The sequence below is a fragment of the Rhynchophorus ferrugineus genome, unplaced genomic scaffold (genome assembly GCF_030347505.1).
Source record: "Rhynchophorus ferrugineus isolate W39M unplaced genomic scaffold, kcgeb_rfMv2 rfM2, whole genome shotgun sequence".
Taxonomy (NCBI): Eukaryota; Metazoa; Arthropoda; class Insecta; order Coleoptera; family Curculionidae; genus Rhynchophorus; species Rhynchophorus ferrugineus.
In genome coordinates this window covers 37,112,201-37,130,642 of record NW_027472581.1, presented here as the reverse complement: position 1 = coordinate 37,130,642, position 18,442 = coordinate 37,112,201, and the positions used below count along the sequence as shown (strand labels likewise).

Sequence of the window (18,442 nt, the reverse complement as noted above, 5' to 3'; positions counted from 1 at the left end):
TCATACTCTTTAATATAAATATCCCTATGTTCGAAAACAATCTACAAATTATGTGTTACTAAATTATAATATTTTACTAATAATCAATACCTTACATACAATATACGTATGATGCTGCTAGTTTTCCTTTTTGCATAATATAAAATTTACCTAAAATAATACCATCTAATTATTACTCTCGTAAATATGAAAATATGTAAACAGTTTTTCTTAATTACATCTTACATTGGATATGCTTTGTATAATCTTAATTTATAAAATTAATTTATTACTATTGTTTAGTTGTACTTGTATCATTATACAAGCAGGACCAAGGTGGGATAAATGTATAATATGTATGTATATAATAGGATATGTATTTCCCAAGTTAATATTAAATTAGACTACTTAATCGTATTTTTCAGTTTCTGTGTTGCTTCTATATTGCTGTCATTTAGTAATCTTATTTTAAGTTTTATGGTGAAATCATTTGACTTCGAGATCATAGTATGTATCAGTCCTTCGTTACGTATCAATAAGCATTGATCTTATAATTAGCCGAAGATTAGCAACTGTTACTGCTAACAGACAACTGACAACAGTTTAATGAAGTTCCTTGCTTATTTATTTCACACTTTGATTCCACTCTTGCAGATAGCTTATCTTTAATTTGCCTTCTACCGGCTTTGGCGCATGACTTTGGCTCCTACTGTTTGCAATAGTCGGGGGTTCGAATCCTGCTGGGACTTGGATGTTCTTTATGTCTGTGCTAGTAATTGTAAATGTCTTTACAGACAATAGTGGAAATTCTCACAAGGAATAGCCATTCCAGTCAATCCAATAATCAGGTTGGGTAAGACCGGATGTCCTTTGGGATGGTCTCTAAGTTGGTTAGTGGCCAGTCGGTAGGCTTAATGTTGAATATAGTTTGGAGCTCACGTTAAACTGTGGGTCCAGTCCAGATAAACCCTCATTGACAAAAAGGAGACTTTAAAATATTTTTAAAGAGCCTCCTTGGCTTTCCTTCATTTACTGCTATCTACTTTGTCGGATATCCCACATGGGGATTAACAACTCACTAACAAATGAGGAATTAAAATTCTATGAAATTATTTTATAATTGTTAATATTCTTGGTGCACAAATTATCGTACTCTATATATCGGGTTTTCTTTCATAGCTGCATGTATATTCCTATAATGCGAAAATCATTAATTTGTTCCCTCTGGCCATACCATTCTTAATTATTATTTACGCAAACTTACAATACGGGAATAAGCAAAAGTAATACAAATTCTTAAATAACACTGCTTAATATTAAATAACTCCTTTTAATAAAGTTACAAACGCACTCTCTTTTTTATTGTCATTACAAATGTAATATTTAGGGATTTGTCTTCATGTATTTTGCAGTACAACGTTGCCATATTTTGATTTTAAAAATTACGTGTTCGTTATTGATTTACGTACAACAGAAACGACGAATAATCTACCGTTTAGAAGTTGCAGCTGGCAGTGCCTCGACTAGAGCTTAAATATTATTTATATACTTTGTGTCAACGATCTGACCGCTATTGCAGCTTGATTTATTGGGATGTTTTTCGTTTTATTGATATATATTTATTTGCAGCGCATATTACACAAAAATATGAGGCCTAAAATTGTCCTAAACTTTAACCGTACCAAATTTCACGTCTCCAAATGCCTTCATTTTCCTCAAGAGGGGAGACAAACTTTTTGCAATGTCGATTAAAATATAACAAGTCAATTAAAATGTCCCGGGCCTGACACATAGATGGCGCTATTAGAATTAAATCTATATGTTTTTTAGTTAGCCCTAACAATCAGAAGATGTATGTATAAATTTTACAGCTGTCGGATTATTAGTTTGTGAATTATAATATTTTGGGTGAAGCAACTTTTGTTATTTTGAAAAAAAAAACAGATAAAGGGGAATTTCGAATGTTGATATAATATTGCTTTTTGAAGGGAAAACTGCAGTTGAAGCAAAAATTTGGCTTGATGTCTAGTTTCCGGTCACTGCCCCAGGAAAATCAACCATTAAGGATAGCTAAGTTTAGACGTCGTGAAATGAGCACCGAAGACGGTGAACGCAATGGACGCCCAAAAGAGGTTGTTACCAACGAAAACATTTAGAAAATCCAAAAAATGATTTTCAATGACCGTAAATTGAAATTGAATGAAACAGCAGACACTCCAAAGATACAACTGAACGTGTATATCATATCATTCACGAATATTTGGGTATGAGAAAGCTCTGTGCAACGTGGGTGCTGCGCGAGCTCACTTTTGACCAGAAGCAACGACGAGTTAATGATTCGGATCAGTGTTTGAACATGATCAAGCATAATAAACCGGAGTTTTTACGTCGATATGTTACAATGGATGAAACGTGGCTCCATCATTTCAATCCGAAGTCCAGTCGATAATTATCCCAGTGGACTGCACACGATGAACCTGCTCCAAATCGTGGGAAAACGCTTCGGCTGGCAAGGTATTTTGGAATGCGCATGGAATAATATTCATTGGGTACCTTGAAAAAGGGAGGACCATCAACAGCGATTATTACATAGCGTTATTGGACCATGGCATCTGGATATTTGAAGGGCGAAATCGCCGAAAAATGGCCGCATTTGAAGAAAAAGAGAGTGCTGCTTCACCAAGAAAATGCATCGTGTAACCAATCAGTGAAAACGATTCCAAACATCCATGAATTGGACTTTGAACTGTTTGCTCATCCACCGTATTTTCTAGATCTCGTCCCCAGCGACTATTTCCTGTTCTCAAATCTCAAAAGAATGCTCGCTGGGAAGAAATTTTCGTCGAATGAAGAGGTGATCGCCGAAATTGTACTACAAAAGAGGTATCGAAATGTTGGAGGGTCGCTATAATCAGTGTATCACCCTTGAACGGAATTATGTTGAATAAAAAAAAACAAATTTTGCCAAAAAAAATGTATTTTACTATGGTAGGCCTGGGACTTTTCGATTGACCTGTTACATGTTATCGAAATCCACATACCAAGTGACTTTCATGTTATTATATACTATCAGATTATTTAAGACAGCTCAATTATATTCATTTACAGCGGTGTAAAAGATGTCGCCGCAATGTGTTATCCGTGTCGTTGTCTATGACGTAAAGTTTGAAAAAGTCGATGCCGAATGGCGGAAATTTCGTCGCTCTTTGCCACAGTACATTAATCCAACATCTGTATTAAAATACACTGAATAACGGTGACATTTAACACGATCGGGCTTACACAATAAAATGGGTTTTGTCCGTTTCGGACGCTTCTGGTGAAATGTTAACACGGGCCAGTCGGTGTTGCGGCCGCTGCGGTAAATCAATCCGGAACGGGCCAACGTTTGATGCCTTCGCCCCGATCCCGTGCCGTGAATTACGACTCCGTCCCGTTTTGTTTCGGAATTTGCGCGATATGCCAGACCAGGTAAACCAGAACCTGCGACAGCCGCTGACCCTCCTGCCATTCCCGGTGATTTGTTCGTTCGTCGCGTCAATCTTGTTTGTTTTTCGGTTTAAGCCCGACGAACACGTTTCCGAACTATCCCGAATATTATCCGAGAATGGCATGATATGGTTCTCTAATTGCGTATTGATTTGTTTATCGTTAATAAGGCAAATTAATTTTCTCGTACTGTTTATGATATTTTGTTTTATAATTTAATTATTACATTGTTACTAGTCGTTTCCCACTAACCTACAATTTGTCTTTATGATAACTTATATTTAGTTATATAACTAGGAGGACCCATCAGCTCTATCCCAGTCTCTGGTGAAATAATGTTTATACATGTCACTGCTGTATTTTTTATCATATGCAACTCACTACACAACACTACACAAGATCAAATTCTCTTGAGTCTGTGTCCTGCTCTGGTGGTACCCTAAAGTTGCAATACTTCAATATTATCATGAGAATGGAGTTTTTCCTCAGGCCCCTTTGCAATTCTCTTTGTTTCTTGGCTGACTGTGAATATCTGAAGGTCTCGATGTAGCTAGTCAGTCCGGTAGTATTCGGGTGCGCCTACAATATTTCTCAGGACTTTGTTCTGAAAAAATTGTATTTTCTTTATGTTACTCTTTGCAGAACATCCCCATAATTGAACTCCGTATGCCCATATAGGTTCAAGTATTTGCTTATATTATAGAAATTTATTATGCACTGATAATTGTGATTTTCTTCCAATTAGCTAATACAGTTTCTTATATTTAAATTCCAGTTCTTTTCTTTTTTCTTTATATGTTCCTTCCAGCGAGGTCTTGCATCAAGATTCTTTCCCAGATATTTAGCGTTGTTGCTATATGGAATGATAGTATTACTTAATGTTACAGGTGCTGGTACGGTCTGATTGTAGGTGAACTTTTATTTTTTACAATTATTTTTATTGTCACATGCCTGTTGTAATTTTCGTGTGGCTTTTTCACTATTGTCTCCGACAGCTATAATCGCAGTATTATCAGCAAATGTAGACATCGTAATATTCTCCATTTGTGGTATATGACAAGTGTCGAGTAGATAAAGCATTGGCCCCAGTACACTTCCTTGTGGTTAGCTTTTGGCTGCCTTGGCTTTAACTCTTTTTTATTGTAGAGTAAGCTTCTTTTTGTTTAACTATAAAAATTCTGGCTCTAATGTACGATTTTAGTAGTTCGGTGTGTAGTTTTTTTATCATTTTCTGTAGTTTATGAATTTATGATATATTTCATTTTTTAAAACTTATATATAACTAAAATAGCTTTTTTTAAATTTGACTCCATTTAACTTCATATAATATGACATAAATCAATTTTATTATTGCCCATAGTAGCAATATGTGCACTATTTCTAATACCTTTTTTGTTGATCAATATTTTGATGAATTTTTATATCCTTCCATGATGGTTAGAATCAAATTTATTATGTTTAATTAACATTACATTATCTATGGTATATTGATAACACAAAGTAGATTGGGAGCTAAAACCAAATCAGCAGCCCGTTTTTTTAATGTTGGTTCTAGTTTTCGAATTATTTAGTAAATTATTTTTTTACTATTTTTGACTACTAACGGCCTGTTACTGAAGAAAAAAGTATAAATCAGAAATGAATTGAGTTTTTTATTTTCGGTGGGATCGTTTTTATGCATTAAGGTCCAACTGTAACCGCTCATCATGCTTTTGTTCCAAAATGCTCAGTATCGCCTTTTAGCTATCGATATATCTTATTGTAGCCGCACTATTTGCTCGGTGCCCGTGGTAGAATTTGTTGGAAAAAAATGAAGATGTAAATGCAGGAAATGTATTTTGAGAGACATGCGAGCTCCAATATGTGGTGGTAATTTTGCAAAAAAATTATCGATCACGTGCTTGTAGACCGATGACTTGGAGTTTAAGAGAAAGTGGTGAACAACACTTTGAAACCGATGCCCATGCTGCTGCTTCATCAAGCGTTAAATATATTGTAGACTTTGCGTCAGCCATTCAGAATCACTCAGTTCACTTTGCCAAATTAAATGTAGTTCTTCTGAACTGTCTTCGACAATGATGATGCACCAGGGTATTTATACTGTGATATTTCCTTGTACTTATACCTACGGTAAAGTGGCAATATTTTTTCCGAGTGTCTCTAGTAACAATCACAAACATAATAAAAACATTTTGAATTGATTTAGCAACGTTGTCTCTGTATTTGCACATGTTTCCAAGCGCAATCACATCACAAAAATAAGTTCCAGATGATGTTTAATGTAATGTCGTCAGCTGATGCGTGAACCCAAAAAATAGAAACAATCTTAACACAGTGATAGAAGGTCTGAATTCAGCTCATAAAATAACTTCACTAACTAAAAACAATCGTTCTCATCTGCTTAGGTCCAAAAGTTGACCCTAATTTGGATTTTTTATGGCCATGATTTAAAATACTTATATTATTTTAATTTACTGTTATATACGGGATTCTCTTTTTCCAAAGTAAACTTTAGTTGGACTCGGATTAACTAAGGAAGATTCTCCCTCATCCCTGCTTGAAACTATATTGTCTTATTTTACAGATAAATGTTTTATTTTAAAACGAGATAATGTATATATATATATACATATATATATATATATATATATATATATATATATATATATATATATATATATATATATATATATATATTGAGCAAATGCAAATAACTCCATTTTTTGCTTGTTTTTTATACTGCTGGTAGTAAATAAAAACTGATTTTAAAACTATGAAATATATGATAACTAATCCGAATAAAACCAAAGAACGCTAAAAATTTGCACTTATAACATATATTTAGAAATTACTGTGATCTCAATGTCTAATTATTGTTTTAATATAAATTCTTATACTTGCAATCAACCTACTTTCCTCGTAACACTTGGAACCACACACTATCTATACTTGTTCGAAATGATTGAAAGCTTTACATGACATTACAAACATTCTGTAAAAAGGCTGTAAAAATTTGATAAAATGGCATGATTCAACATGATGGTATTATTTTTTTCTAACCTCACCATGATGAAAGTTAATTAGCTCTTTTTGGAGACTTGTAATTCAATTAATATTATTCATTGTTTATTTGAACATGTGGTAATTCAATAAAATTTTAAACAATTTTTTTTCTAACTGATTGGCATTAAAAATTCATTCAAATCGTGTAGAAATAAATTTCTCTATTCATGCCCATTGAAATATAATTTTCTCACTCATATACACAAAATACACAAGAAAGAAATGGATTCTAACGCAAAATTTTATCGGCAGTGTTATTTACCCCGTTGTTGCGTTTGTAAGACACATCGTAAATATTATAAATGTAACAGATAATAAAAACTACATAAAAACTTTGTATTAGCATCAAAATGGTCCTCAGATGGTCACAGAAATAAATTACTGATGGTGAAGTTATATCTGAGTGAGTCTCACCGCGTAAGACTTATTTTGACTAACAACTATCGTGTGTAAGAATAGATTTAAAACATATATACATATAAAATTACGTTATTTCAAAAGTCCATTTTTATTTGAAATCTTTTTTTTTTCAGAAATAACATTTATTCCACATAAACTAACTATCTGAAAATATCGAATACCATTTTCAAAAGTGTTGCCCATTAAAACATTCAGGTGAATAATGATCAGGGTGGACTCACCTTTTATTAACTGTTTTTTGTTCAGATATATTTTCGTGATAAAGACATAGACAGTTTGAAAGACAAGCAACAAAAATAAAAGGGGAATAAATCGAAACGTCGCCCAATTTGTTGGAATCGACCACGTGGGAGAGAAGGACAGGACCGTGTACGCAACATTACGCAAAACGGCCGCCATTATCGCTGCAATGTCCTGCAGGGTGTGCTTTCGATGGCCCTTTGCTAACGTCGTTGAATTTTATGGATCGAGAAACGACTTTCGGCGAAATGAAGTGGACTTGAACGGCTGATCCTGTTTATAAACAGCCAGAATCAACGGTCTGCTTATTTTTCATCCAAGAATTTCTCCGAGCACGTGAACTATTAATATTCATGCAAGGAAAATCTAAAATCTTTAAAAATACTCTATATGGAGCGAAGAAAATATTCAGTTCTAGAAGTCATCGCAGTTGCGGGAATTATTAGTAGCAACTTGTATAATGTATAAATTAGTTTGGACCAAAGTAATACTCAATAGGTACATTAAGTCACTATATGCATTTGTGTGTTCAAATCGCCTTCTTTTCAAATAATAAATAAATATATTTAAATAAATATATAAATCACATATTTTACTCACTCTATATAACTCTATAACACAGTCTTGTTAAATACATTGTTTAAAATTAATACATTGCTAAAATCCTATTTTTTTTACAATAACTTAAAAACTGTATATAAATTGTATGTCTATGTCCTGCTTAAGTATTATATGAGAGTTCTAATACTTAAATTATTAAGTATTAACATGAAAGTGAAGTTTCTTGTCTCTCTTGTTTTGATGGGTGTTAGTCGGTTGCTAAAAGTATCCGGTGTTAGGTTATTTAAAAAGAACAGAACTATTGCAATCCAGCCTGTTAATTAGTAAAGGAAGAATTGCTTTCATAAAGACTAGATATTTAAATTTATTATCAGACAAAAAGCATCTTGTTGGGGTATGGATAAAATCTGCTAAAGAAGGCAATATAAGTGCTGAAGACCACAAAATGTGATATTGTATCGACAGATTTTTATATTTGGATAGCGTTCGAGGATGATAGGTTTTTTACTTTTACCGTTTTAGAAGTTAACTAACTCTAACTCCATTTTTGAGCGGTTCCTGCGGTTGATCTCTGTCCCTGTTCACAAAAAGACAATAATAATCATTTTCTTTACTAGTAAGATGTTGTATATCTTGCGTCCCATATGTTATGGTGCTTTCTGGTAACCAATCTATTTTGTAAGCAGAGGGGTATGGTACCAATATGGCTCCATTTATTTCAGATATCTGTCTAAAAATTTATAAAATCTTGTTTCTAAGCTCTCTTTTAGTTGTCATATGACAATAATAGAAGGCCTCAAGTTCTGCATCCGTCTCAGCATTCGCTTGATTAACTCCATCGCCGTCAGATATCATAGTGAATCAAGTGAATTTGACCAATTATCGGGATATTCCTACTAATAAACTTAATTAATATACAGAAGTTTCTTGATAAGAGTCTGTGACAATGACAATTGACAAAAGACTTGACAATTTGAAACAATGAAGGGATACCAACCTTAAATATTAATATTTGTAACGGTCGCCATTTGGCTTCTAAATACTGTCAATTGTTACTTTCTGCAGAACGCACCAATTATTAATATCAATAAATGTACTTGCACTCAAGTGTATTTTGAAACAAAAACTATTTGAAATACTGACTACAATATACCCCAGCGTTAGGTATTTGAAATACCAAATACAAATTATATTTTTCGGAACTAATTAAATTGAAAATACCAAATATGCATTCGTATTTCGATTACATATTTTAATTGAAAGTAACAGGCCAATTGAAAAGTCCCCGGCCTGACCTATAGATGGCGCTACTAGAATTAAATCTATATGTTTTTAGTTAGCTCTAAGCCTCAAAAGATGCGTGTATAAATTTGACAGCTGTCGGATCATTATTTTATGAATTATAGCAATTTGAGTGAAGCAACTTTTGTTATTGTGAAAAAAATGGATAAAAAGGAATTTCGCGGGTTGATAAAATATTGGTTTTTGAAGGGAAAAAATATAGTTGAAGCAAAAACTTGGCTTGATGCTGAGTTTCCAGAGACTGCCCCAGGAAACTCAACCATCACGGATTGGTATGCTAAGTTTAGACGTGGTGAAATGAGCACCGAAGACGATGAACGCAGTGGACGCCCAAAAGATACTGTTACCGACGGAAATATTAAAAAGATTAGCGTTATTGGACTGTTTGAAGGGCCAAACCGCTGAAAAACGGCCGCATTTGAAGAAAAAGACAGTCCTGCTTCACCAACATAATGCACCGTGTCACAAATCAGTGAAAACGATGGCAAAAATACCTAAATTAGACTTCGAATTGCTTCCGCATCCATCGTATTCTCCAGATCTGGCCACCAGCAACTATTTCCTGATTTCCTTCTCAGATCTCAAAAGAATGCTCGCTGGGAAATAATTTTCGTCGTATGAAGAGGTGATCGCCGAAACTGAGACCAATTTTGAAGAAAAGGACAAATAGTACTACAAAAATGATATCTAAAAGTTGGGAGGTCGTTATAATCAGTGAGGTCATCCTTGAAGGGAATAATGAAAAAAAAATGTTTTACTATGGCAGGCCGGGCAGCGGCTTTTTTCTTAATTATCGATATGTCGACATAACGAAGGGCACAAAATATAAAAACTTCTTTTTTATATTATCGATATTTATAAACTCAATTGCAAACCTAATTTTGCACTCAAAATTATTTTGATGATCGAGGAGAGAAATCTCAAAACAAAAGTTCGATGCGCTCTTTCAAAAACACTAGATTTTCATATCAAACTATTTCCACTCCAGTCCCACTTTTCTCCAAAAAAACCTTTTGATGGCCAAGGGAGAAATATCTAAACAAAAGTTAAGTTTTTAATATCACTATTTAAATTTAACACTCAAAGTTCAATACTCTCTTTTATAACTATCGGTATTTTTCTAAAAAAAATCAATACATCGGATAAAAATATAAATATTATTTTGTATATCGATAAATAGATATTTTTTGACATCCTTAGAATGGGCGGTCATAATACCCTATATAATTAATATTCAAGATAGTCAAGTTATATAAAGTCCATTTAATAAGAGAAAAATAATCATGCAGAATGCCCCATTAAATAATTTAAATTGACTAGCCAAATTTAATTAAACGAGTGAAATAATGTCTTGATGTATATCGAGAGATCCATTTCATGACATAATCGTCTATTTTTGACATTCAATCTAGTGGTCTTTGAATAATAAAATGAGCAATAAAAACACATAAAAAGTAATGAATATGCATGGCCGGGTATGTAGGGCTGCCGTTTTAAAACAGGCGCCAAATAATTATCGTCATCGAGAAATATGTTAATACTTCATTTTAGTCAACGATAAATTAGAATTTATTTGTTGACGTTCGGCCAGTTCTCGTGTTTCGTGAGTCATTGACATGACAAACATTCGTCGAATTGAACAATCTGCTTTTGGAGGAATAGAAATCAAATTATCATTTTAATAATGAAAGCTTATATTTTAAGAATCGGGAATATTCAATTTTGGGGAATAATTATGCAAATGTGAACTATTGAAAAACCGTTAGTTAAGTTCAATATTACAATGTTTATGATAATCTACCATTTAGGACTACTTTTGAGATGTCCAACAGTAAATAACGAAGAGAAAAAATTACCTTGAATGTTATTATTCAATAATAATTTTTGTTATATTTACTTAAACGTTCATTTATTTCACCTTTCTTTTAAATTTTTTATTCGATCTTTTTATAGTTGCGAATTAATACTGAAATAAATGAATGGCTTATTCTTAAACAAATTTGCTAAATGAATGGCTTATTCTTAAACAAATTTGCAAAATATTGAAAAGAAGGAGTGTATTAATTTTCTTGCATTGGCCACCTGACTCTGGACAAACCTAATTTTAATATTATTGCTTATTTAAACAATTTAATATGTCGAATTTGAGATAATGTTATTGAGGCACTTATTGAAAATATCCATTGAGTTATTTGTAAATATAGAACCTCATTTGTAAAAATAGGATATCACTCGATAATCTCCTACAAAATTGGGTCAAAAGAATAAAGTATTGCCAAACTGATAGAAGTGACTATTTAAGTGAAATTATTTTCCATAAATAACATAAATTATATTTTTAAATATTTTAAATGTGTTGTGGAATGTGTTAAATATACTATAAATAATTATGTTCATAATGGATGTTTTTAAGTTTAATATTTCTCTTATTTTCTTGTTCTCATAACTAAAGCTGTACTCATTATATTATCAAATATAAATCAAACCATCATCATTAAACATCGTTAAAAATCACTACAATGTACTATATTTTTGTACTATAATGATATATCGAGATATATCGAGATGTACGTAATTTTTATAAAGTTAGAACCTGACCAAATAGACATGATCTTATCTTAGACAGGACAGCCTCAAAATTAACTTTTTGTTTCGTTAAAATAATGTATATCCACAATAAAACTTTTTATAAAACAAACGATAAAAAATGTCTTAAAAAATCTGTAAACCTATAGGAGTGTCATCTACCAAGTCCGATTGTGAATATAAACTATTTTCGAATCCATATAAACGCACACATCAAATATCATCAAAGTCGGTCATTAGGAGTTAGAAAACATACACACGCACAGTAGAATTTTATACTATATATGTAAATATAATCCTAATAAACTGAACTTCAGTTTCAATTGCAAACCATATTGAAAGATCGATCAAAATAAATACCAAAATATTATCTATTACGTATTTTTGTTCAAAATAGTGTTCTTATATTCAATACACTTTAGATACTTCTAGTTCTCTATTAATGCCGGTTAGAGGAAGATATCTTTGACAATTATTGTATAATTAAAAGATTAATCTTAAAAAATGTATTGATTCAAGTTGTTTTAAAATATTACAGTAAAAATGTTTATTGCAGGACGGGTTTTTCCAATATATCGATAATACTTTTTTAACTATCAGACCAATAAATTAATTTTACATTAAGGATCTACAGATGGAGGTACCGCGTGTTAAATCGCATCGGGTACATTTGTAATCAACTTCATATTGAGGCCCTACTCACACATTTCTTCTTCATGTGCCAGTATGTGTAATTTCGAGATGTGAGCAATAATTTGTGTTAGTGCGTTGAAAATGGCCGAATTTGTAAGAAGTAGTAAATTTGCGGGAATATTTACTTTTTTACTTAACCACATGTTACAAAACCGGCAAAAACATACTTGGATTCATTAAAATGGGAGGTGTTACCCCATCCGCAGTATCCTCCAGGCTTTGCTTCGACACATGAGTCGTGACTTGTCTAAGCAGCACTGAATATACCAAAAATTGAGTCTATTCCTGAATAGCCTGAAAAGATACATCGTTATTTCGACATAGAATCCTTAAATTACTTTTAATCCTTACATACTTTAAATATAATACATTGTACCAATTTTCCACAATAAAATTTCAAAATAAGAAAATCAACAACAAATCAAGAATCAATCAAACAGAAAGCACGGAACGAGTATATATAAAACATATAAATAGAAGCTAAAGACTTCATTATAAATCACCAAAGCAGAAGATATAATTGTGTTGAACCATATGTGTGTTGAAAAATGTTTTATCTAAAACATAATCTAAAATAATTAACATTATTCACTACAATATTTTTGTTTAAAATAGAAGAAATACTATCAAAGCCTTATATTGTATATACTTTTTTTAGATTATATTTTAAAGCAGGTTAGAGAAGAATAGATCTGAAAATTATTCATTGCTTAGACCTTTACTTCCACTATTAGAAATAGGTAATGTCTGAAACCTAGTGCTATCTATAAATATATTTACAGTAGCAAGTGGTTTTAAATAATATAAATAGCCACAATAGATACAGAGTACTTGTGACAATGCACAACTTAATATACTTGATAGAATATTCCAAATATTTTAAAAAATATGAAAAGTTAAATATGAATTAATGTTAAAGACATTTTTACCAAAAAGTAATTTGAAGCAGCAAATAGACTAAATAAACTAAAATTCATATGTTTATAATGGCTTAAAAACTATCTAAGTATTGAAAGAATATATCTATATCTATTTGTTACATAACAACTACTGATAGTTAATCAATTATATATTGTATTATTTTACTTAAAAGATGTTCGCTTTTTAAAATTTTTCAAACAATTAATCAAAAATATTTTTATATTATATGTATGAGTATTTCGGTGTTATAATATTAATAATTTATTAACGGTCTAGTTTCATTATTGATTTAAATTATATTTAAGTACAATTACTTTGTTAATTAAAAATTATATATTTTTTACACCTTAAAACAACGAAAGACCGTCAATATCTTCGACCGAGACTACTCGGGCTTTTTTTCCGGAACAATCACTCCCCACCACAGAGCAACCCGACTCGTTACCGCGTGACGATGGCATCCCCGAAGATCAACCTGCCAACGCGACGCCGCTGCCACTTGTCCATCTCCGACGGAGTCTTTGAGGGGCCGCGCGGGAGGACGGGGAAGGGCAGCGTTCCGCTGTCACGACCACTCACAAAGTGACTTTTCAAAGGGCGCCCCCCACCCGATTCTAGTCCTAAACGCGGCGGAAGGGTCTCCGGCGCGCGATGTAAACAGTCCAAAGGCAGCTCTCGCCGCGGACGGATCTCTGTCGTCGGTTTAGCATTCGGGCACGTTCGGCTCTGAGACCGATTCGGCTTTTCAGTGATTATTTCCTTAAAATAGGAAAAAACATACAAGAACGTCACGGATTACGTTTGTTGTACAGTGTTGATATCGTGACAGTTGATGGCGTTGATATTGCTCTAAGTGACTGGACGTTTTTTTAGTTTTTATTTGTTTATTTTTTCGGCTTTTAAAGGAAAGTTCCTTTGGAGACTTTTCCAACATAGTTATGGTTTTTTGAGTTTTTTATTAGTTTGACGAAAATGAGAAGCAAAAGTGTCCCTGTGAACTTGTTGATTAGGAAGATACACACAGCTTTAGGTAAGTTTTTCCTGTTTCCTTGGCATACCGCGCTCCTTTCACACTTGCAGGATGCATTAAAGTACTGTTACTTCTTGGTTTTACAGATATCACAAAATTTCACCAAAAAACTTATTTAGTTTTTTCATAGCGTTCTTGGAATATTGTTTTCAAACGTTTAACTAAAGTTAGATATGTTCTAACCAATAAAAGGAAGAATTATTTCATATATTTTATTTAAAAGCTTCTCAGATTTCGTTCTGAATATTGAATCTATTTATTAATCAATTAACTTTTAAAATACAATCATTAATAAATAAACAGCACCGTTTACTTTTAAGTTGTTTATGGGACTCAGATGAAAACAATTTTTATCGTATTTTACATTTTAATTATTGATGTCATGACATTTGTTTACAAAAATTCATAAGTCATTTGGTGAAAAACTTTGTCGGAAATACCCATCGTTATTCATCTCAGCCACCCATGCGATCGGATCTTTTTTAATTTGCCAAAGTTATTTTTTTGTTTTGGATATCCAAAAGATCTGTCAACCTATCTCTAAGATTAGTTCGAGTAGGTGGGAATGTATCATAATCGATTTTGATATCCCTAATAAGTTTTTAATCTGCCTTTATAATACAATAAATCTTGTTATAATTGATTTGTTAATAGTCTGTTTTATCTAATCCGCGTTTTTTGTGTACTAATTGTTTAACCTTATACAAATTAATACACATTATATGATGTTCGTTAAGTAGGTGGTTATGTTGCCAACAGAATGTGATGAAATATTATGGAATTATAATATATGTGAATAGTTGAAAATATATAACTTTTATATAAGAAAGTGTCGATGAGGATATGAAATTGGAAATAAACTAATTTATACTGATTTATACACTGTAGAAACCATGTTATGATTTTATTGTGTCTTATGCCTACATGTCAAAGAATTCTTGACTTTGCAAACTAATAAAATCAGTGTTATCACTGGTGTTATTTTCTGTCACTTTTTATCTTATGGAAGAATATTCTGCTAATCGTTTAAACAATTTTTCAAATAATTTTCTCAGAACAAGAAAAACACAAGTGGCAATGGCAAACACAAATTATAGTGGCTTTTACTTAGTTGGTCTACTGTTGGTATTAGAAAAGAAAAGAGCCAAACATTGTTTTAGTATAAATGTCTTATTCCTTTTCTTATTTAACACATTCATTCTTAAAGAGAAACATATGTATAAGTATTTTTTTAGGTCAATAGTTTTATTTCTACTCTACCTATAGTTCTACTATAATTCTTTAGTCTACATTAACAGATAAGTTAGATAAACAATGTATTTATAATGAAATAAGTAAACTTTTTTATAGAATCAAATAAAATCATATTGTAATGAATTAACATGGCTAATGTAATTAAAGGTTCAGTATTTTCAAGTATTAAATATATATAATAACCAACACTTATTAAACTAAAATTGCATCTTATATGTTTTAAGCTATAAGTCATTGGTTGACTATATAATACTCTGACATTAAAAATAAATCGTAATTCAACGTGCTCACCTATATATATGCAAAAAACAGTATTTTAGAACATATTCAATCATTCAATCATTAAATTATAATTAAATTGTACTAAAATATATAGCAGAACATCGATATATTTGGTAATAAATATATTTTAGAAGATATATATTTGATATATATTAAAATCTAAATTACTTTTAAGGTTTTTATTTTTAACTGTTTACATTTCTGAAATGAAAAATTAGAGCCCATCGTGTAGGAATAATTAGTCTGTAAGTAAAAAAGTAGATTGTAGACTGTAGATTCCAATGACTGGTTGATTCGTTTCAACTTCTGTAGCATCCAGCAGGTTTTCGAATTTGTTCTATTTGTCATTTACCCTTTAGCTTTATAAATGTATCACAATCAGTAGAATTATATTGTAATGCAAGTCATGTGTAACTAGAAGAGGGCTATCGAGAATAATATGGTAGTAATCTTGAGGTGAATATTGTCATGAACTATAAGTCCTATTTTTTCTTTTTTGATCCAATCAAAATTATCCTTTTGTTTCCTATTATTTGTTCCTCTTTCAGTTATGTTTTTAGAGAGCTGTACAAAAATTATAACCTAGAATATAGAACTCATTGATTCAAATTAAAATTCTGTAATAAGTCATACTAATAGTAGCAAAAATATTACAGAAAATTTAGAAGAATAATTAAAAGGTTAAATCAAAAAATGGTTTAATAGAATTTGAGCAGTTGCTAGGTTACCGACTAAAATGTTTGAATGTAATCAATCAAATGTTGATAAGTCCTAACTTGATTTGTTTTTTGGTCCAATAAGAAACATTTTTGGTCACTTCCAGTTGTCCTTAGTTGTTAGTTCTACAGTAATCACCAAAATGATAACCTAGAAAATAGAACTCATTAATACCAAATAAAATTCTATAACCGTTTTTTATATTATAATTACACCTTAACCGAATTCCGAATTTATCATTGTGTTTTTTAGTATTTTTATTGACTTTTATATCTATTCACTCGGGCATTATTCATACAATTTGGTAATGGTAAAAATATCACAGAAGATAAAGAAGTATAATTAAAAGGTTAAATAAAAAACTCTGTTTAATATTAGTTGAGAACTTGCTAGGTTACCGATAGAAATGTTTGAATCAATCAAATGTTGATAAGTTAAATCCTAATTTCATTAATTTTCTTGACCTATTCATAGCATTTTTGGGCTGCTTCCAGTTATGTTTTTATAAACTTTTCAGTAATCACAAAAATTATAACCTATAAAAAAAAGAACTCATTGATATCAGATAAAATTCTGTCACAGTTTTGTATATTAATTTATCATTATGTTTGTTTAAATGTATATGATGTATTTTTTTATCTATTTATATTGACTTTTATATGAATCCATTCTGACATAATTCATACAATTTGCTTGTGGTAAAAATATCACAGAAAATATAGAGGTATAATTAAAAGGTTAAATAAAAAGTCGGTTTAATAATGCTTGAGCAGTTGCTAGGTTACCGACCGAAATATTTAAATCAATGAACTCTTGATCGTTTAGTCTTAATTTAATTTATTTTCTTGGTCCAATAAGAAGCATTTTTGGGTCACTTCTTCATAAGTTCTTAGAAAGTTCACAGTTAGCAGTAATCACAAAAATTATAATCTACAAAATAGAACTCATTGATACCAAATAATATTCTATGATCATTTTCTATATTACAATTACATTTTAAACGTAAATATTTATTATAATAACGAATATATATACTGACTTTTATATGTTAAATAAAAAAGTCAGTTTAATAATGCTTGAGCAGTTGCTAGGTTACCGACTGAAATCAATCAAATCTTGATCATTTAGTCTTAATTTCATTTATTTTCGTGGTCCAATAAGACACATTTTTGTGTCGCTTCCAGTTGTTTTTAGAAAGTTCCGCAGAAATCACAAATATTTAATCTACAAAATAGAAATCATTGATACCAAATAATATTTTATGATCGTTTTCTATATTACAATTACATTTCAAACGTAAATATTTATTATAATAATATGTTATCCTATTTTATCATTGCGTTTTTTAAATGTTTATGATATATTTTTTATCTATATATACTGACTTTTATATCTATGCATTGTGAAATCATTTATACAATTTGATAATTGCAAAAATACGGTAGAAAATATAGAGGTATAATTGAAAGGTTAAATAAAAAAGTCGGTTAAATAATGCTCGAGCAGTTGCTATGTTACCGACTGAAATGTTTGAATCAGTCAAATCGTGATAACTTAAGTTCTAATGTTACAAATTTTCTTAACCCAATCAGAAGCATTTTTGAGCTGCTTCCAATTATATTCTTTAGAAACAAAAATCATAACCTGTAGAGAAAGAACTCATTGATACCAGATAAAATTCAGTGACCGTTTTGTATATTACAATTATATTTGAAACCTCTTGATTTTTATAATAATATTTATACTGACTTTTATATCTATTCACTCTGACATAATTCATACAATTTGATAGTGGTAAAAATATCACAGAAAATATAGAGGTATAATTAAAAGGTTAAATAAAAAAGTCGGTTTAATAATGGTTGAGCTGTTGCTATATGACCGACTGAAATGTTTGAATCAACA

At 31.1% G+C, this 18,442-nt stretch overlaps 1 protein-coding gene across 2 annotated transcripts in view; it reads left to right on the top strand.

Moving 5' to 3' along the window:
* tio (zinc finger domain-containing protein tiptop) overlaps positions 1-18,442 on the top strand; it is a 468,375-nt gene that overhangs the window by 371,293 nt on the left and 78,640 nt on the right. Inside the window, exon 1 of one of the 2 annotated variants that reach the window (XM_076397390.1) lies at positions 13,910-14,284. The exons of the other annotated variant lie outside the window; for it this stretch is intronic. Within the exon in view, the coding sequence (XP_076253505.1) occupies positions 14,227-14,284 (58 nt within the window). The 5' untranslated portion in view covers positions 13,910-14,226. Of the gene's footprint in view, positions 1-13,909; positions 14,285-18,442 lie in introns of those variants that run through there. 2 annotated transcript variants of the gene reach the window in all.